This window comes from Besnoitia besnoiti, chromosome X, assembly GCF_002563875.1.
Source record: "Besnoitia besnoiti strain Bb-Ger1 chromosome X, whole genome shotgun sequence".
Classification (NCBI taxonomy): Eukaryota; Apicomplexa; class Conoidasida; order Eucoccidiorida; family Sarcocystidae; genus Besnoitia; species Besnoitia besnoiti.
In genome coordinates this window covers 959,945-986,412 of record NC_042365.1, presented here as the reverse complement: position 1 = coordinate 986,412, position 26,468 = coordinate 959,945, and the positions used below count along the sequence as shown (strand labels likewise).

Below are 26,468 nucleotides of genomic sequence, written 5' to 3'. Positions count from 1 at the left end.
TGGAAACTCAGCATGAACCAGCTAGCCCTCTTCACGGCTTCCCACGACGCACCATCTACTGTCTGCAGCCTTTCTCTTTCTCTCCCTCTAGGCGGGGCCTGTGCCGGATGGGCGTTAGGTAAAGCAGCTAAAATACAGAAGGGCGTTGCCTAGAGAGGGCTTGAACAAATAGTGCTCTGTCACTAGGCACGCACGACACCGTCGGCTCCATTCAGACACGGCGTCGGCTTCCATCGGACGGGGACATTCGAAAAAACACGACTTTTGCAGCCAACAGCCCCAGCAGCGAGGACGCAGCGAAGCCCCACCTTCCTTGAGACAAGTAAAATCGACAATACGAACGAGCTGGCGACGACAGCGGGCCGCGAAGTACATTTCAGACACCCGACGAAGACATTTGCGTCCATCGATATATCTACATATATACGTTTGTCCACGGATATTCGCTTATACACAGTAGAGATCTAATAGCCTTCACGACAGCCACGTTCGGCCCTGGCGCCAGCGCGTTTCGCCAACGCACGCTGTCGCACCGAAACTATTTGCTGCAGCTCATACTTTCAGTTGTCATCGATATCAAATATATTTGCTTGACGCGAATGCTTTTTCCATCGCAGTCTACATGGAAACGACTGTTTGCACGAGAACTTCCGTTCCTTGACATTTACCAAGAATTGAAGTAGGCCGACATTGTGCAGATGCCGGTTCTGCGCCTCGCATACGCACAAACTGGGAAAGAAAAACATAGGTAGCACTGAGTGCACGTACGCTGTGTCCGCGTATAAACTTTCATGCAGCCGAGTGGGCGACTTCACCAGTCAAAAAAAAAATTGGAAACCAGCAAGCAGAAAACGGTACAACTACGCGTCCGAGCCCTGAGGGCGGTGGCGGACGACAAGAGAAAAACGTGGGATAATGCCGACGGCACAAAAGTATATATATAATTTATATGCCAGCAGGTATCGCCTTACGTCCATTTATGGCAAGAGGAGGCTCTGCCAACCGCATTTGTTTTTCAATTTTCGGGGTTCCTCGCTGAATCACGACGGTGCGCTTGGCATTCCCACCGATTAGTATCCGGATTTTCAATAACGTTCTGTGCCCGCGGGACTGTCCCTGTTCCCACGTTTCATGGGACATCGCGTTGCTTGCCGCCCTCTCCCCGCATGCCTTCTAGCGTCGAGCAGAAAGCCACCTCCACGGCCCCTGTCTTCCGTCACATTCCCCCCCCCTCCCTCCCTATCATTGCCACGTGGGGCGACCGGGGTTGGCGCTCGGGAAGACTCAAAAGTGAAGCTCGAGATAAGCCCTGTGCAGCGGCGACCACTTGGATACTGCGGAAATCACCTCCGCATCGTCCGCAGATACGCACGTATACGTATGTTTCTTTCGCCCCATGAACAGCGCACCTCCGCGCTAGCATATGCATGCCAGCTCTGCTCTGCCTTGAACCTCCGCGCCGAAGGAGACATGCACATGCATACCATTGAGATCTACAAGTGACTACTCCTTTTTATCTGTCCCTCCACCCCGCTCCACGTTTATACAGGCCTATATATATATATATATATATATATATACGATGACGCATACATACATACATACATATATGTATATATTTATATACGCGTAGACGGTGCTCTGTGCTGCAGATTAAGGAGTCGGAGCAGAAAGTTCTGCAGGCGAAGCTGAAGGCTCGAGCGCGGGCGAAGTCGTGGAAGGCGGAGGAGAGGCAGACAGTGGTGCAGCAGAGGAGACGAGCGAACCCGCAGTCGGGTCAGCAGGGCGCGCACTGCGAAGCAGCTTCTCCGCAGCGGGCATGAGGAAAACAACCGGCATGAAAATCATCCAGGAAATTGCGTAGAGCACGGCAGTCACGAAGAAGGCGAACCTGCGAGAGGAGATCGAATCGCGACACACCACAACGCCACGAACGCGCTGCATGCATGCAACAGCAACACTCAAGCACGCACCCCCAGCGCATAGATCCCCCCCATTCGTCTCGGCCTGCATATACATATTTGCTTTCAAACAAACCAAAATGCAATCGAGGAAGACACAGCTGTATACTGGATCCCAGGCACATATATATATATATATATATATATATATATATATGCATAAATCTGTACATATATATATATATAGGAAATCGAAGACGCTGCATGCGATTAGCGTCTGACGCGAGATCTCCGTAAATCCACGAAAGCAACCCTCGTGGGCCCTGTCGCTATTCTGGACGCTTTCATTGTGTGTGACAGTAACGAAGCTGCTCGCCCCTAGCTCACACGCCAGTAAGACACGACAAAAACAATCGTTTTCTGCCGACGAAACTCTCTCGCACCTCCGCCGGGCGCCAGAATATATTCCCCCACACATGTTGCGGCCACGAGGCGAGCGTCTACCACATATAGGCGAGACGACTCACGCTGATGCACAGCGAGACAATCACGGATCGTTCGAGGCCTAAAAGCCTCCGAAACTCTGAGCGAAGATGCGCGGAGACGCACCGATAGTCTCTGTTCGCGAGGAAGCCGCCGACGAGCGCACTACCCGACCAGAGCGTTGAGCTGAAGGACTCGACGGCGTTCCATTTTCCGCGATTTGCCTCTGAGTGCAGCAGAATGAGCATCCCAAAAGATACAAACCCGAAAGAAACGCGCGAGCATGGTGCGAGCGCCCGTCCGGACTAGCTTGCATGCCGCACTGCCACGCGCGTTAGACCGCCGTACGCATGTTAACGAGTTCGGTGCACATGCAATAATGCACAAATACATACAAGCACATATATAAATATATATATATATATATATATGTATATACATGCATACACACAGACATACATAAATACATGCATAAATCCATATGCGTAAGTGCCTACATATATGTATCTATATATATACATACAGATACATGCCAGCGTATGCGCCTGGGCATTCAAACATGCACTGTGGTCGTGATGGCTCCCCAACCTAACGCGAAGACGGCAATTGACTCCCGACAACTAGATATATGCACATATATATACGCACATATATGTATGTATGTATGTATGCATGTATGTATGTATGTACGTATGTACGTATGTACGTATGTACGTATGTATGTACGTATGTACGTATGTATGTATGTATGTATGTTATGTATGTTGTGTATGTATGTATGTATGTATGTATGTATGTATGTATGTATGTATGTATGTATGTATGTATGTATGTATGTATGTATGTATGTATGTATGTATGTATGTATGTATGTATGTATGTATGTATGTATGTATGTATGTATGTATGTATGTATGTATGTATGTATGTATGTATGTATGTATGTATGTATGTATGTATGTATGTATGTATGTATGTATGTATGTATGTATGTATGTATGTATGTATGTATGTATGTATGTATGTATGTATGTATGTATGTATGTATGTATGTATGTATGTATGTATGTATGTATGTTATGTATGTTGTGTATGTATGTATGTACGTATGTATGTACGTATGTTATGTATGTATGTTGTGTATGTATGTATGTACGTATGTATGTATATATGTATGTATGATATTTCTGAATTTTTCACGTAAGTCGGGCCTCGCGCAGTCTACGGAGGCTGACTGGAGTTTCGGTACGCTGGAATGGAAAGCGCGCCGGCTCACTTCGCGTGAAGTCCATGATGATTGACCGCGTCAGCGGTCCGACAGCGTTTTGCAGCGCGCCGCGGAGGAGGTAGCAGACGAGCATGACGGAGAGCCGCTGGACGACGCACATGCTGAGAAGCATCACGAGGCCCCCGAGGCAAAATAACATCGCGGCGCACGCCCGCCCTGTGGCACACACGACACCGCAGACGAAACTGCCAGGAATCGAGAGACGCGCGAGTGTCTTCTCCCACCGCAAGCGCCCTGAAGAACTATCCAATGCCTCGAATAATCAGACTGCCCCGTGACGGCCGCGACTGCAGCTTGGTATACGCTCCACAACGCGCGACGAAAACCACGTGAGAACAATGCGGGGAATAGCGAAAGATGCGAAAGCGCGCAAGTCACGCAGGAGGTGCGCCAGAGAGGCCGACCGCGAAGCCTGACTTTCAAATGAGAGCTCTAAAAGCAAGGCTTGTCTCACATACGCCTGCAGCACCCAGCGCCCCCCAGCAGCAGGGAGGTGAACGCCGAGAAAAGGAATCCTCAAAGACAGTGATGCAGAGAGGCAAGGGACACGACGGTGCGCGGCACGAGGCGCCGCATGCCTCGTCAGATCCTGCGGCTTTCCATGAAGTGCGCGCCGGCCGTCGCCGTTGTTCCTCGTGAGCGGTTTGCAAGACGCCCCCGTCGCGAGGCTGACTCACCTACGAGCTTAGAGAGCCGCTCGCCGATGAGCATGAAGAGGCCAATCCCGACGGCGTAGGCCGTCGCGAGGAAGCAGAGGTCGAGCGGCCGAAAAAAGTAAATTTCTTTGAAAAAAAGCGGAAAAAACTGGACTGTCATGCCTGCGCCGATCGCGCGCACAATGTCCGATACCGCCACGATGAACGGAATCATCCTGAAGGCACAGCAAAACGAAAAAACCAGCCGCAGAGCACAGGTATGGGGACTCCTACGCGACGCAGGGACGCGGAGCGAGAAACGCGAAGCGCGGCTCGAAGGCAACCAGGCAGTCCACACGCAGAAGAGGCGCACGACGTATATGGGTGTGTAACTCACATGCCTGGATGTAGAGGAATGCGGCGCAGTACGTGAGATGAACGTAGTGGAGCAGGCCAGCAAGACGAGTACGGAACACACAGGATGTAGATGCGTGTAACTGAGTAATCGCCAACGAAGCTCGCTTCAGGGACGACTATGCAAACGCAGCAAAGACAAGACAGCAAGACCGTGCCGCCCCCGCTCCCCCCCCCCCACCCCCGCGCCAACGTTTGCTGGAAAGCGTCTGCATCGCTCGCCAACGCTCTTTTTCCGCGCGTTTCGTTTTCTGCTTGCCTCTGTGTGCGGGAGAGCGCCGCTTGCCACTCTTCGTCTTGATCAGTCCCTGCCTCCGCGGGGCGGGGAGGCTCGCGCTCGTCATCCAGCAGCGGCCGCGAGATGTAGGAATTTTCTGTGCCTGCGGCGTGACTCTCTGCAGTCAGCGGCAGCCCGCACTCGACGGCGGCGATGAACGCGCTCGGCTCTACGCAGCCTAGACAGGTCTCCCACGAGGAGGCGGAACCCTGAGAAGGCGCCCCCCCCGGAGGCGCCGCGAGGGGGCGGGGCGGCGAAGACGCGGAGGGAGAGAACGGAGACACACTCGACGGACTGCCCGCAGGCGCAGCAGCCTCAAGCGCAGCGTGCCCACGCCGCGCAGAACATGCCAAGCAGGCAGGCGTGGGCGGGGACGCTGACGCGCGAGGAGACGAGAAGCACGAGGAGGAGCGAGAGGACGTGTCCATCGACGCCCCTGGACACGACGAGTACGCGTCCGTTGTCTCCGCCACTGAAAAAGGAACCTCGTGCACCTTCTTTCGTCCACCGCCGCCTCGCGGGTCTTGCAGGTCCAAATGCGAGGCCCCACAGGGCTCCGACGGGTTCTGAGGGAGCTCCGCCGACGCGGTCGCGCAGCGGAGCGCGCGGAGCGACTTCGCGCCGTCGGCAGGCACTGCAGATTCCACGGCCGGTTCGTCTGACTCGCGGGATCGCCACCGCAGAGAGGGCGCCGAGATCAGCACTAGAGACGCAAGCGAGGGTGCAACTGGCTGGCGAATGGCCTCAGTGGCGGCCGGCGGACGCCCTGCACCAGCGCGAACAGCAGCACAGACGAACGCAGAACATGCAGACGCGAGCGCCACGCACAAAACCCATGACGCAAGCGAGAAGCAACGCGGCCAGCCGCACATGGACAAGTGGGAAGATTGCCACAAGTCAGCGACCGCCTCTATCGTGCAGGCGAGCCGCACACGCACTCTGTTCCTGCGCACATGAGACGACAGCTGCGGCCATGGCGCACATGCCAGCGCGCCGCGGCATCCCTCTGCAGAGAAAGCCTCTCAGGCCCACACCGGTGGGCGCAGGCAAGGCTGATGTCGACCGAGCCGGACGAGGATCAAGCAAATTTGCGCTCTTTTCTCATTCCACCGAAACGCGGAATTCCCAGACAATTCACACGCGCACAACGGCTCGGCAGGGACGCAACACCGAAACGCAGGACGCCACGCTTCCCTTGTTTTCCTGGATAGCTGAAGGCCTCCGCTGTCCCGGCGGCCGCTGCGCGCGAGGCCAGCGCCGACTGTGCGTCTCCCGCGGATGCGGCGGTGCGAGCCGCAGCGAGACTCGCCGCGCGAAAGATGCTCACCATCCAAGGGCGCGTTCTCCACCGATCGCAGTGCTCCACTCGCCCGACGGACAGTGGGCGCCACGACCTGGTGGCAGAGAGCGTCGACTGTTCCCGACCCCACGTGGAAAGTGTTAATCGTTTCGGCATCTTCTGAAGGGCCTTCTGCCTCCCCACATCCCTGGCGCTGCCTGCGTACCAAAGAGGCCCCATGCGCCAGAGGCACCGCGGGCGCGGCGCTCGGCCTTTTGCACGTGTTCAGACGCCCGATGTCTCGCGCGGAGAAGCCTCTGCGGGCGAGCACAGCGCTCAAGGAGACTCGAAGCGAGTGCGAGGACGCGGAAGGCTTCTCGAGCAAGGCGACTTCGACGTCGTCCTCGGGTTCGTTCTCCCCGCCGCGGCTCTCTGCCGCTCTCTGGCGTTTTGGCGTCCCCCTTGCTTCACTTTCGCGACACTCTGAGAGCTGGCACCACTCCCCTGTGCTTCCCAGAGGCGCACGCTCCGGTGTGTAGTCTCCTGCTCCGTATGCGGCTCCTCCGCCTGTGTGTCGGGAGCACCGCCGCGTGTCCCGCCGTGCACCTCTCGCGCGCGCGTCTGTGTGTTCTCGATCGCCACAGAGTTCCCCTTCTCTGCATCCACACGCGGCTGGCGTGCCTCGATGATGTGCCTCCCGTCCGCCTGCGAGTGCGGCTGCAGGCGCATGGAACGCATGCGCGGACGAAGAGACGCGGAAGGCAGGGAGGGAGGCAGCCGAGGGCGAAGGCGGGCGATCCTCCTCTGGTCTCCGCACAAGCGAAAGCACGGCGCCCGCACTCGGTCCACATAGCAGCGTGCCGGCAACGACGGCTCTGTGCAGGATTGGGAGCTTCCAGTCGTCGCCTTCGAGGCGAAAATAGAGCGCCATCAGCAGCGGCCCAATCGCACTGGCAAACGTGCTCACCACGCCTGAGACAACGATGCACAGACACGTGACCGCACAACACGCGAGGCAATTCACGCGCACATCGGCGCGCCTCACCGCCAGGCAATCCTCCGCAACAGCCTTTTGCTGGAACAGACAGCCTGCGTTACTTACAGGTTCTTGAGCGGGTACGCGGGTCCCTACATGGTGTGCCTTGACTCTTCAAACTAGTTTTCACGCTTTCTACATGGGCGGCCAGGTGTCCGGCGCCGCAGAGGAGCGTTGACGCATGCTTGAGCGGGTAGCCACGAATGCACGCCTGGCGCGGTTCCGTTCACAGAGTTACAGATCTAGAGCTTTCTACCTTGCCCACGCGCGTGCATGTCGGCATTCCCAAATTCGCTGGTCAGATCCCTCCAAAAGCGCGCCATTTTCTTCCGCTCTCGACTTGCCTTTCACGATGAACCAGTACGGTCGATCTGCAGGCGCCATGGAGTCGGTGAAGATGGCGAAGCTCGCGCTGCTCGACAGCTCCCAAGTCACGCCCCACAGAAAGAGCGACAGCAGCAGCAGAGGGATGCTGTCCGCGGAGCAGCCCACGGTGGTGGCGGCGGACGCCAAGAACGTCATGCACGCTGCAACCTACAAAAACCGGGAGGAAAGCAAACGCGCAACAAAGAAGCCATGGGCTGTCTCCAGTGCAGTCCGCTGCGATGTACGCGTGACGTGTGTCTCCATGGGCGCGAGACGGGCGGGATGATGCGGAAGGCAGACGGCCGCGACGCACACCGGCGCCAGCGGGCACACGCAGCCCGATACGAAAACTGGTTTGTGTTGAGACGCAGAGCGCTCGGGAAACAGCGTGCGCGTATCAGCCAGCGACTCCCGGGAAACGCGCGCACGCGGAAAACGCACCTTGCATACTTTGCTCCGATCGAAGCGGTCGACAGCCATGCCCACGGGCACAGCCACCAGGAGGCTGGTCAGGCCAGACACGCTCTCCGCCTCTCCGACCCACCTGAAAGAAAACGCAGGTGAAACTCAGAACTGCCGTATGTGAGAGAAGAGGGAGGACTCAAGCGGCGACACCGTCCGCAGAACGCTCAAAAACGCTCAGCAAACGAAGCCGGGGAGACGCAGGGAGGAAGCTCTCGACGTCGATCGGACGCTAACTCGACTTTCGCGACATCCAAGCACGGCGCATGAATACGGCCCCGGTGCAGCAGCAGAGCTGTATACCTCAAACCGAATAAGCAGAGACATTATAGTTCGCAGAACGCTGACGATGAGTCCGAACTACAGGCACATGGGGGGGGAGAGGGGGGGGGGAGTGAGGGAGGGTCGGCTTCGGCGGAGCGCAGCCTTCGCCGCCTGCGGCAGAGGAGAAGACTTTTCTGGCGACATACACGTTGGAGCTGTTTCCGACGACAAAGAGGTAGGCGTCGAAGATGGGGCCTTGCGCGGTGGCGAAGAACAGCGTATTGAGAGCCGTGAAGCAGAGGAGAAGGCAGATATTGGAGCACCGGCAGGAACCCGTGCGGGCGTCTCCTGGGAGGGGGGCTTCGCCTCGAGCGTCTCGTCGTCGCCACGGACAGAGACACCGCAGCCGCCGCAGGCGGGTCGATGGGACAGTCGGCACTGAGGCGTTTGTCAAGGCAGTCACCACCTCGTCAGGCTGGTCTGAGAGCTCTCGAGGCGGCGCAGGGCGCGCCTCCGCGGCCACGTAGATCCTGGTTCGCAGGGGCGCCGCGCCCCGGCTCTGTGCGGGCTGCGCGCCGGCAGCGTCGGTCGGCTCGCCGCATCTGTCTTGCCTGTCCACTAAACGGCGCAGCTGCCAAGGCGGCGGGAGGTTCCTCTCTCTCTGCGAGCGGCCTCGCGGCTCTGCGTCCTGCGCGTCGCCGTCGTCGCCCCTCTCGAGGGCGTCTCGAGAGCGCGCCGCACAGCCGGAGACCGCAGGGACTTCCCGCCTCTGCTCGTGGCTCTGCGACGCCCGAAGGAGGAGGGCGACATGTCGCGTTCTGGAGGAGGGGTCGGTCTCCGCGCCCCAAAACATTTTCACTCCTACTGTGCACGGAGCCGACGACGCCGTCGTGAGGCCTAGACGATGCAGTTCAGGCGTTGCGCGTGACACAGGACGCCAAGACGAAGTCCAGGGTGGGACGACTTCTCGCGGAGCTCTGTGGCAGAAGAGTGCGGCCCTGAACCGCAGCTACTCACTCAGGCTTGCCTCTCCCGGCGCGGCTCCGGCGCGCGCCCGGCCTTCTCCGCGTTGCTCTCACTTCCAGTCGCTGGTAAGATCGCTTCTGCCTCTGTCTGCGCCTCTTTCAGACTCCCTTCCTGAGTCCTCTCTCGGTGCCGCCTCTCGCTACGCAGGTCTGTGGATTTCGGCGCCCGCCAAGGCTATGAAAGCAACCAAGTAAAATACGCTGCTTGTTGACGCAGCCAACATCTACGGGGGAAACTACACATGACGCGAAAACGACAGCAGTCCGTCTTCTGCGCTGCCTGTCGCCATGGCCTCGGAGTGTCAGTGCGTTCGCGCAGCCCGCCGCTCTCTGTGGCACACGCCAGTCGCAGCCGTGCTTCTCGTGCCTCCCCGGTGCGAAGCAACCGCTTCGAACGAAATCCAAAAGGCTCCAGACTCGAGTCAAAAACGGCAACACTGCATCTCTGCACGCCGGTCTACTCCTGTCGTGTGTATGTGCCGCGAGTTACAAAGTGCTTCCCCGGAGAGTACGGATAGAGCGGGGGAAAAGGAAACAAGGGATGCACAACGCCAGGGGACTAAGTGAGCCAGCGGACAGGCTTCAGATCACCGCGGGCGACTCTCCAGAGTAACATGCTCACTGACATACGCTCACGAAGCCTTGTGCCGCCAGCACGAGTGAGAAGTACCTCCTGGAAGACTAGATCTCCGCACTCCGTCGGGTTGCCGCTCCAAAATTTGCCCCCAAAATTACGCGCAAGAGCCCGACACAACCAGGCGCGTGCCGGCGACTGCAGACAGCAGAGCGCGGATGCCGTGGAAAGCTTCAGAAAAAAAGAGCAAATTGGGGCTTCTCAACACCGCATCACGGCACATCCCACTCGCGGCACCGAGGGGAGTGGCGGGTGAAGCAGAGGGCGGGAAAGGCGACTGAGCGACTCTGCAGTCGCAGTTGAGAGATTCAACGAGACGGGCACAGCTGAGGCACCCGTCAGAAAACGGTGGAAATGACGGCGCCAAGGAACGGAAGTGACTCAGGCCAACTGCAAATGACATACTTGGCCGCTAGCTGACCTGTGCGGCATGCCAAACGCGAGAAACGGCAATAGCCTTCTTCTAGACATGCACGCCTGTCTCGCGAGTTGAGCGGAACCCGGTCAAGCACAAGAGCTACGGAAGGCCGTGCCAAAGGTGAGCCGAAGGCACCGGCTGAAATGAGGAAACCCGTGACTCCTTTCGTCTCGAGCTTGGATTCACACGTGGCGTCGCTGAGGGGAAAATATGATGCGATGTCACGAGTGAATTTACCCCCCTTTTCCGCGTGCATGCGCTCCAGCACGTCCGCACACCGACTCAAACCTCGGCGCGCGGCATGATAGACGCAGCGACACGGAAGCCGTCACGGGTCACTTTGACGGCTTGCGGGGGGTAACAGAGATGAGTATATCAATACAGCTATACTGTGTGGAGGCCCCTCAACGAAGGCCGCTCCGCGTGGGCTCGCTAGTGCCAACAGTGAAACACTCTCGGAACAGCGGCCGAAGCAGCTGCGCCCGTGTCTTGTGCGATCTCCTCATTCGCAGGGGGGCTGAAGTGCTGTGATTTACAGCTCCACGAGGGTGACGGGAGGAAGGTGATGCGGGCGAGATCGAGCGAGCCTGAACATGGGCGGCTGAGAACAAGGTTGTTGTTGGAACATGATTGGCGTCCGTGGCTCAAATAGCTGCGATGTGCGTCATCGACTTTTAGCATGTTAGTATTCTACCTTCTTCCTGCCTCCTGACGCGCGGAATCCGCCTTTCCATTCCTCTCGACAGCGGCTCTTGAAACGGAAGGAGACTGCAGCAAGCGAAACGGTTCGAGCGTTCGACGTATCTGGGGGGTTGGTTTACGCGGGCGGGCGGATCTTGAGGTCTCGAGTGCGCTACGGTGTACACACTGCAATGTGTGGTACAGTACAGTGATAGTGGGTAGACAGCGTTTCCATAGTAGGTGTCACACCCGCACCAACGGATCTTATATTCTCTCACGATCCAGAAAGTAAGAGGGCTGGTGTTGTAACGCCGGCGATGACTCAAAAGAGAGCGCCTTTTCTTCATCGTCGCCGTGCCTCAACCGAAACAGGGCGAAAGCAATTCGAAGCCTTTTGCGCTTGACAAGTCATTACGCTGTCTCGCTGGACGGGGGATAGTCCAAGAGGACACTGCACCTACAGACTTGCTCACGAAATATAGCAGGCTCCGCCCGCTCCCCCCCCCCTCCCCTCCCGTTTCCTCGGTGGGTAGTAGGCTACCCTGGGGATATACGAGTGTAGTAGCGTTCCAATACTGGGTGCTAGTTGAACCAGAACCCATACATTTGTCATGGAAGCGAGGAAGGGGCCGTGAGAGGAAGTCCCTCTTGGCTCCAAAGGTTCATTTCTAACAATAGAGCGAACTGTCGCATTCGTGGTTCGCTAGCTGCCTCCTTTTCATTATTTGGATATTCGTGACGCATCACGACTCTACCTTCGATCGTCTGCCATCAAGATGCAACGTCTCCACAGTTGTTGCCCTTCACCGGCGAGCCACGGGGCTCGATGTATCCTGCCGCAGTTCCCTGTTGTGGGGCGCCGCCGAGACAAGCGCAACCGCTGAAGAGGCTAGCGCTTGCGCCGGAGTCAAATTATGGCCAACCGGCTTACATGGCCCTAAATCTTAAACCCTAAACAGTTGTTGGCGTCGGCGTCTCGTTGTGTGCGCCGCAGTACGCTCGCGTAGCTGGTCTCCTGCGCCCGGCTCTGGTGCTCCGAGGGACACAGCCCCCGTCAGGTGCAGCCACATGTCATTGGCCTCCATCTGAAACAAGCCCATGCATCATGGAGGCGACACGACTGGACAACGGAATTGTCAACTGGGGCGCATTACCGAGAAACGAGTGAGGATGCGCGGGGGACGACTCGTTTTCCGAGAGAGGAACGGCGGCACGAGCGCTCGGCCGGCTTTACGACACACACGGCGCGCAGCGTCGCTGCGAGGGCTGCTCCAGCCGCATGTCGCTAAGCAGCAGCAGCAGAGAGACTGGCGCGTCTCGAGATGAAAGCAACTTGTTTTATACCCAGTCAGCGCGTTTTAGACCGCAATGCGACATTGAGATTTTCCTTTGTTTGACTGCATGGCCGCGGCGCACGCTCGTTGAGTGCGGAGGTAAGCGGCAATCTCGGTCGTTGTTTCGCCTTTAATGAAGAGAGAAAGGAGACGGACGGCAGATGCGACGGACGGCAGATGCGACGGACGCCAGGTGCACGCCCATTTCAGCTTTTCGTTTTGGTCCGGCGTCCAGGGCCTAATGTAGCGTGACTGAAAGACTTCCATGCCAAATTCCGAGCCGCGAACACGGGTGCGACGCCGCGAAAGTGGCGGCTGACTATCCAGTGACGGAGTCGTATGGCGATATTGCGTGGACCTGACGTCCGTCGAGATCGCAGCGGTGCAAAACGGCAATGTTTTACATCGTCGAGTCGTCGTGCTTTCCTCCGTTTTCTTTTTATTTGAAGTAGGCCATTGTCGCCGATTTTTTTAGGGTTTAGGCTCATTTTAGAGCAAGGCTTCCGTCGTCTCGATTCTCCCTGCGGCGGGCTCGGCTGCCACCTTGTCGCCCGCGACACCTGCGGATGGTTCACAGGCTGACAGTGTGCAGGCTGGCACAGACCCACGGTGTTAATTTGTGCACTGCGTGTTTAGCAGTTGTCGCACTGTCTACCCGCCTTTTCGCATGAGAGGCATGTGTCGCAGTACGCTGTGTCTCTCGGGTTTTCTCCGGCGCAATTCTACGGGGCTGGGAGTAGCTCCCCCGGCCAACTGGACATAGCCACCAGGATCCTGAAGGTCGCATTACAGTCGTATGGGTTGCATCGGCAAGTTCTCAGAAAAAAGTCGCCGGCGTCAATGTATGGACGGCGTAATCAATTTGCATCCGTCACTTGGCATCCGTCACGGAGGTACCCTCGTCTGCGCTGAATCACAGGACGGGAGGCCGACCCCAGCTGCGGCATAGGAGCTTGACACCCGCTGCATTTTCCGGGGCTCTGGGGCCACGGATGAATGAAGCATCTCGGGCGAGGGAATTCTCAAATAGAAAATAGGGGACCTGCGCAGATTTCGTCCTGGGTCACCAGCGTGCCTCTTTGAGCGCCCATAGAGCCGCGACGGCGCGGCCAGAGCGGAGCGACATCACATTGCCATTGGGGTCGACAAACCGTTTCGAAGACTACGCAATGGCGCCAGTCCCCGGAGCATTTCTCTCTCCCACTGGCGGGCTTCGTCGAGGCCTCCCGCTCTCCCACTTCTGCACGCATCTTCCAAGAACTCGTTTCTCCCGCGCCCTGCTGGGATGCCTCCTTGTCTCTCTGTATGTCGTCGGTAGCCAGCCGTGTTATCCTCTCTTCTCGGAAGCGGCTCGTGAGCAGGCCGGTGCACCACAGGACTCTGATGGCGACTCTGCCGCTGTTGGATCAGAGGTTCAGCGCGTTGCTGAAGGTTACAGTGGACACGCAGACGGACGCCTCCCTCAGGGTGTGAGCCCTGGTCTTCTGCGCCGACGCCTCAAGAGCCTCGTGCCAGGTACACGCTAGGCAACGTTCTTTGTAGATGCACCTGATTTCCCAGGCTCTCGCTGCCGAGTTCCTCCCCGGGGCTCTGTGGGAAGGTGTGTCTATGTGGGTTTGCCAACAAACACATACACATGCGCCTATGTAAATAACGAGCAGTTTGCAGAGAGAGACTGTCACTCACACATGGGGGCATCTGCAAACACGGTATACATGCATGGATTCGGATTCTTGTGCTGGAAGGAGACACTTGCGTATACGACTGTCATCTCTGCTGTTGTGCCAAATAGCTTCCGCAGGACACACAAATGTGGCAGTGTGTGCATGTAGCATAGCAGTTTCCTTTCGAAGACGTAGTGAGATACACAACACTGAAATCAAGAACGCGTCCTCTCCCGCTGTGTCTGCGCCCGTGGCAACTCGGTTGGAGGGAGAGCGTAGAAACCTTGGCGGTCAGAAAACTATTAGGTCGTACCTTGTATGTGTTTGGTCTCGTATTTGGTCGGTCTGCGCTGTGCGTTGCCGGGTTCAGGCTTTTTAATGCGGCGGCGAATCTATAAGGCCCTGCCGCAAATTGACGAATCGCAGTTTCCTGAGTTCCAAGAGGTATCCTCTGCTCTGGGGACTAGTTTTCTCGATGATGCGCGCTCGGAAGTCCACTTCTTCCCCAAGCCGTCAAAGAGCGTGTTGAATCTCTTAAGCGTTTTGCAAGACGATGTCCCCTACGGCATCGCCATCAAGGCGATACCCTTCGGCTTGCTGGACTTCTACTTGCCGATCATGGAGTCGTATATCCACCGGATGGTCGCGGACGAGGTCAAGTTTCCGGTTTTTTTGCCGCTCCTTGGAGTCTTCCGGAGTGCCAGGAGGCGCACGGTGTACCTTGTGTTCCCTCTGTACCGGCCGCTGCCTGGCATGTTGGAAATACACGCCAAAAATGTAAACTTTGTCCTTCTTCTGGCCGAACTGGCTGTTGATATCCGGGAGCTGCACGAACGAAATTTAACGCACCGAGACATCAAGGAAGACAACTTCTTGGTGGATCCCTACGGCCACGTCGTCGTCGCTGACTTGGCGACTGTCGAGGTGACGGACGAGTTGGCTTACGCGCTTGGCACGGAGGGATATATGCCTCCTGAAACGCAGGCGGCATTTGTTACGCGCAGCACGCTCATGCCCGTCCGGTACGGGGAGAAAACAGATATCTACAGCCTCGGAAAGACGTTCGTTGAGATCGCATCTATGTTGGATGAAGCGGGCGTTGCTATACCCAACAAAGATAGATTCGAAAAGTTGGTGGCACGCATGACGGCGACGTCTCCTGCAGATCGGCCGAATATCCGTGAAGTCATGGATGACTCGTTCTTCGAAGATATCGACTTCCAGCAAGTGCGAGAGAGAACAGGCCGGGGGCCGTTCAGGAAGCTGGTCGGTGCGGACAAACTCAGAGAGTGGCAGCGGCGGAAGCGAGAGGCAGCTGCGGAGAAAGCCAAGGCAGAGAACGACATGAATTAAAAGGAAGCGAAGAAGAAAGCGGGGGGGAAGTAGGGGACGAAAGACAAAACGACAGTGTGGGAAGTCGCGAGAGAAGAGCGACGGCTGAAAGCTGGGAGTCCGACATCGAGATGAAGTACGAATGCAGTTCACATGACGGGGGAACACCGTCTCTCATAAACGGACAAGGTTGCATGTTGTGCTGTCCCTCGAACACGCACGCAACGATCGAGCGCAAAGGGGAGGAAGTGGATCCGGCGAAGGCGGGGACGGAGAGAGAAGTCAGACAGGAAACATCTACTACGTGTGATTTGTCCTTGTGTACGTACGATCTCATTGGTCCGCTCTGCGTTGTTTGTTCCAGGTAAACAGTCACTTTATGAAAGACATGAATGAAACGGTTTCCGCTGCTGCTAACTGAACGGCACTGTTTTGAGGCCAGGGGCAGGCTGGTACGTGGCCCGTGGCTCAAAGAGGGGCGGAACTGCGGAATCGGAAGTTTCTCTAAGAGGACACACTTTTTTCACTTTCAGAAGGCTGCGAATCTTCGGAAGACTGGCCGGTGCACGTGAGTGGTGTGGTGTCCTGGAGGCGTCACCATGTGCTGCAACTGTGCACCCTGAAAAAAAAAGTCCGCATTAGCCGGAAGTTTTTTCGCTCTTCCATCTGGAAGAGATGAGGACTGTGTGTCGTTTTGGAGTGTGTTTTCCGCGCTAGTGCTCTTTGGTGTTCTGTACGGTTTTCATTTGCAGCTTTTTGTGGGTGCTGTCCGGGCATGTCGTCCCCTGTGTTCGGGTCGAATTCGCGCAAGGGAACGAAATTCTCGATTGTCTTGAGTTACAGAAGGCGGCACACCAGGCGTAAAAAGCGTTCAACCAATTACCAAACAGGTGCCAGACCAACGAATCCGATCTGTGTATGCCGTACACACTAACATCAAGCAGGCAACTGCTCGGGTTTACGCGGAATTTCTTTCGATGTCACCACCATCACGGTTTCCGCTGTCAACATAATATTCGAGGGATAGTCGCATCTGGAGACTCTCCTGGAAATGTTACGGTTTTTCAGTATTCTCCACCTGGACAGTCATACGTCATGAGGCGGGGATCCCTTTTCATACTACATCAAAGGTTTTCCAGTTGTATTCTTGCTCTTATTTCAGGGTGTCCCACAAACCGTAGTGTACTCTCCATTAAGGAAAACGCGCTTTGTTAGCAGAATGCTGTAGATGATCTGTCGAGTCTCTATTCGGGAGACGCCCTTCCTGATCCTCTTTAAGGGCCTTCTCTAGCTGCCGAGTTCTTGAGGCATACCCGTAGGCTTTCAGCTAACTCGACAACTTAGATCTGAATTTATTCCGCATTATACGACACTACTAAGATCGCACTATCATTGAAATGAATCCGCTGTAGGTGGAACGATTTTCGTGCACCGCTGGGCAGATAGATGCTAAGTGATTTTGTCAAAATCAGAGTATGAGGAGTCGGCTGTTTTTTGGTACCTCGAGGGCCATCGCATGTCCACTCGTTTGCGTCAGCGGAAGAGCCTGGACACAGAATTTTGAACAGTAGGCTTCTGGCACGGTGGTCGCTTCCATTGCGCCCTGCGTTGGAATTATGTGTTTCTCTGACTATTCGCCAAATCGTTCGCCACCCTCTCTGTGGCACCGGCCCTGTAATGAGGTACAAATGTCGCGGCGGCTTCAGCCGATCCCTCCTGTTGCCTTAAGCCGCGTTGGGTGTTCAGTAGGGATGTGATCTCGTGCATGTGTAACGAACAGGCATCGCGTAGTCAGTATCCAGTGACTGTTCTGCTGTGCTTACTCGCTGACGGCCACGGGCTCACGCCACTGTAGCTGTGTGGCACACGTTCCTGCGCGTTGGGAACGGGATGCTGGAAAGTACCGCGGCTGAGATCTGCGCAGCGATCGCATCATTGCACTCGTGCTTTAACCATGCGACGAACCTGCAGCGATGATGGGAGGAGAGCAAGCTAATGCATGCGCAAGGTTTACGAGTTTAGGGTATGCATGCGACCGAACTTGTCATCACATAGTTTATCTGTGGAATCGTTGTTAAGCGGCAGCAGAAATGCTTGATTGAGCGGCGCATTCCCTCACGAAGGTGGTTCTCTTTGTCCTTTTGCCCGTCATGAACCTTGGCTCCAAACTGCATGCATCATGCCTTCAATCAGGAGCGTCCTGACCAGCGCCTTAATCGCAGCAGCCATCGCAAATCGGGCGGCAGGAGATACGGCTGTTCCCTCTACATGGAACGAGCACTCTGCCAACTTTGACGCCGGGACACTTCCGTCTGACATGATAAAGGGCGGAAGTGTGTCGGCGGAACGTACGACAACCCCATTCGACGGCGAACAAATGCATGTGCGTAGAGCTTGGCCCCCCACCATCTGCAGGGCTCAGTCTGGAGTTGCTTGACAAGGGCAGTACACGGCCTGAGTCTCTGAAAGCCGCCGACGTAGAGGAGCAACCGTGCATTATACCACTGTATACCGCATCCACAGACTGTTTTGTACTTTGAAGACAATGTGACGCACGATTGCCCCGATGGCTGGCAGCGCTGGGCTGCTAACATATTTCTTGCACATATCAATCCGTAGGCCAGAATGAGTTCTTATCAACTGCTGTGGCGCGGTCGGACTCAGTTAACTCTATATCGATACCTCCTATCTCAGCGGGTGCTTCGTCGGCCTGTCAGACTCAGTAAGGCGTGTTTTAGTTTAGTGTTAGGTGCCTATCAGCAGTTACTGTTGTCCTGCAGTCAAGTATGAAACCACTGCGAGCCGGAATGAGTGAGTTGTCTGCGTGACGGGGGTGGACACTCCCGCTTTGGGCCTGGCCTCGTCCCTTCTGAAGAACAAAGACGATTTGTTGTTGGTTGGGCCGTGCCCCGCGCTGAGGCTGCGAACGCAGTTGTCGCACGAAAGATGTGGTGCCGCAGAGCAGGGCAGGCGAGGCTCTCGGCAGGAACGATCTTGCTTCTTCACAGGCGCACGTCTCAGTGTCTGCTGAAAGAACGCAATCTTGCGAGCTCAAGGACGGGAACGGAACCGCTCCCTCAGAATATGCTTGCGGTCGCCATTGCAAAACAAAGGAGCCAACGCCTAAATACCCGTGAATCACGATGCCGGGTTTGGCGCTTGTGAAGCGGAATATTGCAGTTGGATTCTCCCGTGGTTCTACCCGAGGTTCTTTAGCCACTGTCTTCAGCCACTGCAGCAACCACGGTCTGTGGCCTTGTCCCTCCGCCACAAATCCTGTCGCAGCCTTCCAGAGCTCACTCCCTACTGTGGATTAGGATTATTGTCATGTAGTGGCGGCGTGTTACCGGATCGTGGCACAGACATTCACAAACTACGTCACGTCAAAGACAACCTGGTGCACTCCGTCGATGTTCATGTGCTTCCTGCGTTGATTCACCTGGTGTCAGGACTCCGGAGACGGCGTGCAAATACAGAAAGCACGAGTCGCGGTGCGGGATTCATTTCTTCATCCAGGAGAATCAGCCGACTTGAGCGTGGTAAGCGGCAAGGTTTCGTACCTGGAGTGCAAAGAAACCAGCGAGACATCTGTTCCTTCCTCCGAGCTCTTCCCCTTCTCGCACTTCGCCGATGCAACCCAGCCCTTACTTGCTTCGTCTTCCGGACTTGAATTTCAAGATGGTTCTCCAGCGAATTCCCGCCTACCATCGCTACTCCAGAAACTCGCCTGCAGTGCAAGGTCGCTCACTGAGGAGGAGGTGTCTGGCAGCGCATTAAGCTCCGCCTCAAATTGCTTAGCCTCATTTGCCACTCAGCGAGCGCTAGACTGGGTCCTCGTGGAGAGGTACAATAGACTTGTGCAGCAATCCAACCCAAGCATATTTCTCCCTCTAAAGCACGTGGTGCCCATCGGCTTCGCAGCACCAATGACTGAACAATCTAACTTTATCTATTGGGCCAAGGCATGCGTGCACACAGAGAGCAGTGGAAGCGTGTGCGCCGCCGCGGTGTGGTGTACAGATGGGATCCAGATCGTTTCCGAACTCGGGGCAGATACAACGGGCGACATCTTGCTTATGATAGGTCAAAGAGTCTCGATTCTACGGGGAGTCAGTGGCGTCTACAATCAGTGTGTAGGCGAAAATCTGTGTCAGAAAGCAAAATTTGTAGGGCAGGTTGAAAAAACGCCGACTTTGAAGATCGCTGGTGAGCTGCGAGCCGCGGACCAGAACCGCGCGGAACGGGGCGCCCTTCAGGATCGCGCAGCCATAGACGGGGATGTAAAGAGCTCAGAACAAGCGAAGTCGAGAAATACATCCATTCAAGAACGTGACAATTTATCACGCGCTGTAGATAGTCATCATGAGCATGCCAAAACAAAGATCGCGGGCGGCCCGCACGAACCTCGGCAGATGCCCGAGACACCCCTCTGGACTTTAGATTGTACGCGCGATTACTTAGAGCTCGTTCACGACGTCTCAGCCGTGTATAAGATCAAGGGACAAAGTTTTGTCAAAATGGGATGGACGCATGACAGAAGCGCGACCGTGTACTGTCGGACTAGCGAGACGACGTTCGCCTGCTTTCCTCGCTGCCTTGCGCACTTCATCCTCACTACAGTTTTCATGTCAAGCTTCGCTGGACTGTAATCACTGCGGAAACAGAGCTCCTTTGTAGAATCGGCGCATAGCCGCACTACGACACAGACAAGCCACCAGCTGCCGATTAACTTTGAGCCACATGTGCCCGAGCCTCATGCGGCTTTGCAAGCATGCATGCAGGGCTCCATATTGCCATGGTTCCTAGCCAGGAGAAAACTGACAACTAGATGACGGACGCGTAGCATCCCACGAAAACACGAGACATTGCTTGCACCGAAGATCGCCTAAAAAAACAGATGGAACGAAACCACACCACTTTTGTGGTCTCATCGTCGCATACACGCGGAGTTCTTTTGAGTAGCGCCAAAAACCGCCGCCACCCCACTTTGGCAGCCATTGGTGTTCCACAGTTTGCATCCAGCCACAGACAACCACATTCCCAGACTCTCTGTCGAGCCTGTTCACTCTTTTCACCCAGATCGGCTGCAGTCCAAAAACGCGTCTCCATCAAACGTTTCCATCCCGTTTCATACGCTATTCTGTATATCGCTCTGGAGCTCCTTCGGTCCCCCGTCTCGTCTCTCCGTCCCTTCTCCACTCGGACCGCCTCAGTTTCCGCTTCCCCTCAGTGCTCCTCGCACTGTGACTTTTCCATCCCTGCGTCCTCGCTCCTGCTTCTGTATCAACGTCAGCGTCCGGCAAAATACCTCTCGCCAGTCGCGCTGACACATCGGCTCCCTAAAGCAAATCTTAGGTCGGACGGAAAACAGAACGGCTCGCCCACCATCTACGAACCTCTTCAAATGGCAAAGCAGCGCTTTTCCTCGCAGGAAATAATCGCACGCGATCTCGCAACTCGTGTTCAAAACGACTTGGCCCCGAGGGGGTCTTCCGCGACAAATAGCGTATGCACACGTGACAACCAACAACCAACAATCACTTCTACATTCGGTCTGCGGCAACAAAAAAAAGGCTCCTTGACCTTCAGAAGAAGCGCAGCTCAGTCTCCGCCGCTCGGTGCGGCCCTCCACTGGCGACAACCCGCGAATACTGGCTGCTCTTCATTCACACGTGAGGAAAGCACTCGAGAGCTTGACACCAAAACATATCGTAAGGCAGGAGTTCTGCTTGATCCACTGACGCCAAGCTGTATATACGAGGCATATACGTACATAAGTATACATACATGCACAGATATCGATAGTCGGCCGACAAGGTTAATGCGGATGATGCGACTTCTAAACCATTCGAGGCGAGAAGGCGGCGAAGGAGAAGAGAGCGGCCGTCACCAAGGCTGCACACAACAGGCATATACAGCACATCCGCACACACACCTGATGGCTCATACTACTCGTATGGGGTACATAACTACATATGCATATTTATATATATATATATATATATATATATATATATATAGGCCAGACACCTGCCCGTATTGATCTGTTGGTGTACTAACACTGCACAGCAAAAGCGACCCACAGGCGCCGTTCGGCCCTGATTCTGCGGGACGATCATCCTCCCTGTCCCTCCAGCACTACAAAGGGGGGGCGGGGTGGGTGTGCGTAACGGGTAGCTAGGATGTCTTTGAATATCGCTATCTCCCCTTGCTTCCGCTGCTTACCCGAGAACGCAATCGTGACGATCCACGACACAAAGACTCCACCAAACAGTTTCCAGTTGACAGAGGCGGTGTTGACGGCAGGGCATGTCGGAGGACATTTCATACACCTTTCGCTGTTAAAACCTGCGGCCTCATCCTCATCCACGCCTTCGCCTGCGTCCGGCCTCGTGTTCGGCTTGGGCTCCATAAGGCCCACACCCACGGTGCTTCCTACGGCGCAGTGGGTCGTCGAAAGCGGAACACCGACTGCGCTGAAGATCAACACAGTCTGGAAAACAGAGGCACCGCAGACACAGCACATCTGCACCTATGGCGATAGGCGGGATTTCGCCAACACGAGTGTCTACAGCCGCAGGCGCGAGTCGTCTCTGCATCCTGCTCCCGCGTGGCTCACGGCCGCGGCCTCCCGTTGCAGTGGTTGTGGAGTATCCTCCGCGAAGCTGCAGACCTCACCACGCTTGAGTTAGACACATCCGCGTGTGCACACACATGGGCACCACTGATCCAATGAAAAATGCTAGCCATGGCTTACCCACGCAGCGCCGAGTTCCATGGAGAACCCTCTCGCAGGTGTGATTTTGACAAGCTTGACGCCGACGGTTTTAATGACGCGGTAGCCGAGCAGCGCGAGACCGAGAGACATACTCAGCCCGCCAAAGAGAAGAATATACCACGGCGAGCCGATCTCGCTGTCTGCGCCTCCTGTCTGGTAGACGGTGAGAATTGCGGCGAAAGGTCCGATCGCATTGGCGGTATCGTTCGCACTGTGCGCGATACATCCCATGAACGCAGATACCACCTGGCAAGCGGAGAAAAACAACTCCGTCTCGGTGTCGAAGTTCTCCGCGCCCGTCTGCAAGCGTGCCACCAGCTCGTCTTCGTCGCTGCACTAGGGACAAAAAACAGAGTGCCAGGAAGAGAAACGGTGACGCTGCGACAGCTCTTTGTCCCCAGCGAAGAACGCCTCGGCCGAAGGACCGCAGGAACAACAGACTCTAAACCCTCCTGCTCGCCTGCTAAACCCCCCGCAAGAAACGAACGCAGAGCGCTGCGGCGACTTCCGTCCTCTCTTGATGTGTCGTTCGGTAAACGTCGTAAGAGTCCCTCTTAGGGCGCGACGAGCAAGAGCGCTACGTCTTGGCGACTGCCTACCTCTGCATGTATATCTTTGAACCACGGCATGCTGCGCCACTTGGCGTACAGTTTGCCTCTCCAAGTCGTCGGTTCCTCGTCATCGTCCTCGTCGGCAAGCCCGGCCTCGATATATTCGGGGCTCGCGTCTCTTGCGTGTTGCATGTAATAGCGCCTCGCACTGTCCTCCTGGTGAGGTACGAACAGAGCTCCGTCCTCACCTAGGCACCGTTCCTCCGGCTGCGCGGCGATCGGCGTCGCCCTCTGTTCTTCCTCGCCTTTGTCGCCTCCGCTCTGCACCGCGGCGCGGTCTCCGCTCACGCTGGCAGAGTTGCCGGTGTCGACGGCCGCACCCCCGTCTTTGTTAATCGGCGAGTCCCGCGTCTCTGCGTCGGCCTCGCTCTGGGGGTCTCTCGGCGGCGCGCCATGCGTGGCTGTCTGTACGAACGCCACAGCGCCCGACTGCGCGGCTGGCGTGGAAGAAAACGCAGACTGAGAGAAAGGCGGCGGCGCGCAGTGCGAACCGGACGAGTGGAAGAGCGGCGAGGCGCCGTTGTTGTGGAGGGAATCCGCAGTAGACGCGACGAACTGCGGATGCAACATACTCGCCATTTCGACACGCCCACGCTGCATACAAAGACATACAAGCAAGAACGCAAGTTGGCGATCTGCCACGTGTCCGCGCGTGAATGACTCGTGCGTCCTCATCAAGCAATCCACACAAATCTACGTACTGCGTGCATGCAGACGCCTCGGCGCCGCTCCGGCTGCCACAGACTTCCACATGAACACGCAGCACAAGCATATACATATATATATATATATATATATGCGTCGATGTCGCATCATGTGACCCCAGCATCAGTGGGATTTGCATATATGAGAGTATCAGATTTTTAACAGCCATCCCTGGGTGCGCGCCCGCCCCGACCCCTAAACCTTGCTGCAGCAGCGCCCTGCATCGGTCCGCAGGCACTCGAGTTGATGTCCTAGGAGACGTCTGTTTTGTGTTTATTATTAAGACATCCCCCCCATCTAGAATTTAGAGAGCGAGGCGGCTGCGGCGACCTACATGTTTTCCATTGGTTCCCAGACTGTCTTCGTTGTTCGCGGCGTGAGCATCGCCCAGCACCTCGTCACTGAGCTTCCCACGAGGAGGCGACAAAGACGGGAGACATGAAGAAGACACAACGGCATCTCTGCAGGCGCTTTCGTCGCCGTAGGCGATCATGCGCATGCGCGCCTCTGCGTCTCTAGAGCCGCGCTTATCCGCTTGGCGTTGGCGATACTTCTTCACGCGGTAGAAGGCGAAGCGGTAGACCATCATGGAGATGACGAACGCGAGGAAAATCGAGAGCCCGAGAGCAATGCCAATAGAAATGCCTCTGTGGGCATCAGCCCACTGCGAAATCCGACAGGGGTAGCTCGCAATGACCTCGCCGCTCGGCATGAGCTGAAGAAATCGATCCCAGCAGAAAACACACATGTCAAAGGACGCGCTTTCACGCCAGATGCAGCGAGAGTATGACGCACACGCCCTCCCACCTCATAAGAAAGACTGCGAGCGAGGGGCGAGATACGTCAAACCCGCATGTTTCCATAAAACGCAAACTGAAGGTGCACGGATAACACTGCACGTGAAAGTGCAGACACCTGTGAAAATCAGTAAATACACACAAATAATGAGCGACTATTGGTGCCCTGACTACAGCTGAAAAAGGAGCTTCAGATTCTGATTCAGTTGGAAGTGTGGAGCATTTTCTATACGGGATTTGGAAAAACAACCCTGTAAGCTGGGAAGCCTCTCACCTGATCGCACGTGGTGCTGATTTCAAAAAAGTTTTTGAAGACCAGGAAGACGGAGAATGTCAGTGTGATCAGCCAAATGAAGATCCAAAGAAAGCTGCAATAAAAAATCAATTCAGAGACACACGCGAATTCACACACAGAGAAGACATGCGCCCGCGTCGGCGCCTCCTGAGGGATTAATACCCGAGTAAACGACCACGCACGTTTGCGACTGCCTGTATATATGAAGTCCCACCCACGTCTCGTTTCGTGGTCTATCCCTATGTATTTCCTGAACCTTCACATGACTCCGTTATTTGGCGCACTTTTCGAGGAAAGGCGTCCTTCGCAAATGTCCCGCCTCCACACATGCACGCATGTCTTGGGCGTCTACCGTCTGCTCCAACTGCGGAGTTCGATGCAGTCCGAATAGAGCCGTGCCACCAATGCAGACAACGCAGGCACCCGTACATATAAGCAAACCGCGCGCTTCACACCCAGCCCCCCCTTCCCCTCCCCACCCGGGGCTGTGCGAAGGCTCTCTGGCCGCACCGTTTGGCCCGGACGAGCGGGTGTTTGCTTCTGAGAATGAGGCCGCGCATGAGGACGAAGATCGAGGCGCCTGCTAAGCTCGCGGCGAGCGGCGCCACAATCCACGAGCCGACGATGAAGGCCACCTGCCGCCACTTCACCGCGTGCACGTTTCCCGACGCCAAGCCGAAGCCCAGCAGCGCGCCGACGATAGAGTGCGTCGTGGAGACTGGCAGACTCAGGTGGTTTGCGAGGAACAGCCAAAGTCCCGCTCCAACTAGTGCGCAAAGCATTCCTGTCATCAAAATGGACGGCGTCTCGCGGAACACATTGAAATCTGAATGCACCCACACACGAAAAGCAGACAGAAACCCATGAGGACCTGCGCCGGCTGACGTCTCCTATCTTGCGCCGAGCCTCCCGGTGAGGCTTCACATATTTCGTCCACCTTATTCGAATCGCCTACATCATGCCTTCGACAAAGTCGAGCAGCAACTCAGCAAAACTCGCGGCCCCCTTAGACAGCCCCCCTACACAAAAATAAGCGTATATACGTGCATGCACGCCTCTGAGTTGCATGCGGCGCTGGAACATTTCCGCCTAGCATGAGCTCTTCTCAGCACACGGTAGTCGCACCGCAGGTCTTCTCCCTGCCCGCCTCTTCCCCACCCCCGCCCCCCCCCCCCCGCGACGAGCTGGGTTCTGACCCACCGATGATTTTCGATCGAATGCTGTCTGTGACGGCCCCGCCGAGCAGCGTGGCGCCGAGTGTTTCCAAGACGGCGGACATGGCGATAGCTGCCCATAGCGGAATCGCCCGCGAGCCCACCGAGCTGCTGAACGTGTTCGCCACGTCGTTTGCGCCGATGGCGAAGGCTGTGAGGAAGCACGTGATGCCACCGACCACGACGATCCACGTGAAGTCTGCAGGTGTTCCGGAGGCAGGCGAGACGGACTCTGCGAGCGCGTTCACCGCCGCAGAGGCGGCACCGAAGGGATCAAAGGCCTGAGCCATGCTGCGCGGCTAGCGCGTCAGATCTGCTTTGCTTCTTCGACTACAGGCGTGGCCAGCGCAGCCTTCGCCAGCTGTGACACGGCGCTCGCAAGGGCTCAGGTCGGAGACGAAGACAGACGCGCAGAAGACGCACCGCGCGAGTGCGGACAGAAGAGAAAAGCAACAGAGACGACGAAAAAACGAAGAAGGAAGGAGAGAAAAACGAGTGCCAGGATGAGGCAGCAGACGACGAAGGGGAGAGAAGACGACGGAGAGACCGGAGAGTAGGAAGAGAGGCAGTTGAGT

At 56.2% G+C, this 26,468-nt stretch overlaps 4 protein-coding genes across 4 annotated transcripts; 2 read left to right on the top strand and 2 right to left on the bottom strand.

Annotated features, from left to right (window-relative positions):
• Nucleotides 1-1,653: 1,653 nt before the first annotated feature.
• On the bottom strand, nt 1,654-9,258 carry BESB_016950 (uncharacterized protein; the record flags this gene model as incomplete). Its single annotated transcript, XM_029360410.1, has 9 exons — nt 1,654-1,891; nt 2,511-2,610; nt 3,661-3,828; nt 4,350-4,543; nt 4,903-5,764; nt 6,326-7,227; nt 7,570-7,847; nt 8,121-8,223; nt 8,612-9,258. 9 exons carry the CDS (start codon nt 9,256-9,258, stop codon nt 1,654-1,656), a joined length of 3,492 nt encoding a protein of 1,163 aa, XP_029216386.1.
• Nucleotides 9,259-13,666: 4,408 nt separating this feature from the next.
• Nucleotides 13,667-15,514, top strand: BESB_016940 (putative rhoptry kinase family protein ROP34; the record flags this gene model as incomplete). The annotated part of the gene is made up of 2 exons (XM_029360409.1): nt 13,667-14,012; nt 14,532-15,514. 2 exons carry the CDS (start codon nt 13,667-13,669, stop codon nt 15,512-15,514), a joined length of 1,329 nt encoding a protein of 442 aa, XP_029216385.1.
• Nucleotides 15,515-19,171: 3,657 nt separating this feature from the next.
• On the top strand, nt 19,172-19,270 carry BESB_016930 (uncharacterized protein; the record flags this gene model as incomplete). The annotated part of the gene is made up of 1 exon (XM_029360408.1): nt 19,172-19,270. One exon carries the CDS (start codon nt 19,172-19,174, stop codon nt 19,268-19,270), a length of 99 nt encoding a protein of 32 aa, XP_029216384.1.
• A 2,062-nt stretch (nt 19,271-21,332) lies between these two features.
• BESB_016920 (putative phosphate transporter family protein) lies at nt 21,333-26,183 on the bottom strand (the record flags this gene model as incomplete). Its single annotated transcript, XM_029360407.1, has 8 exons — nt 21,333-21,388; nt 21,719-21,986; nt 22,251-22,607; nt 22,871-23,476; nt 23,922-24,302; nt 24,659-24,752; nt 25,190-25,505; nt 25,880-26,183. The coding sequence occupies 8 exons, from the start codon at nt 26,181-26,183 to the stop codon at nt 21,333-21,335; spliced, it is 2,382 nt and encodes a 793-aa protein (XP_029216383.1).
• Nucleotides 26,184-26,468: the final 285 nt, after the last annotated feature.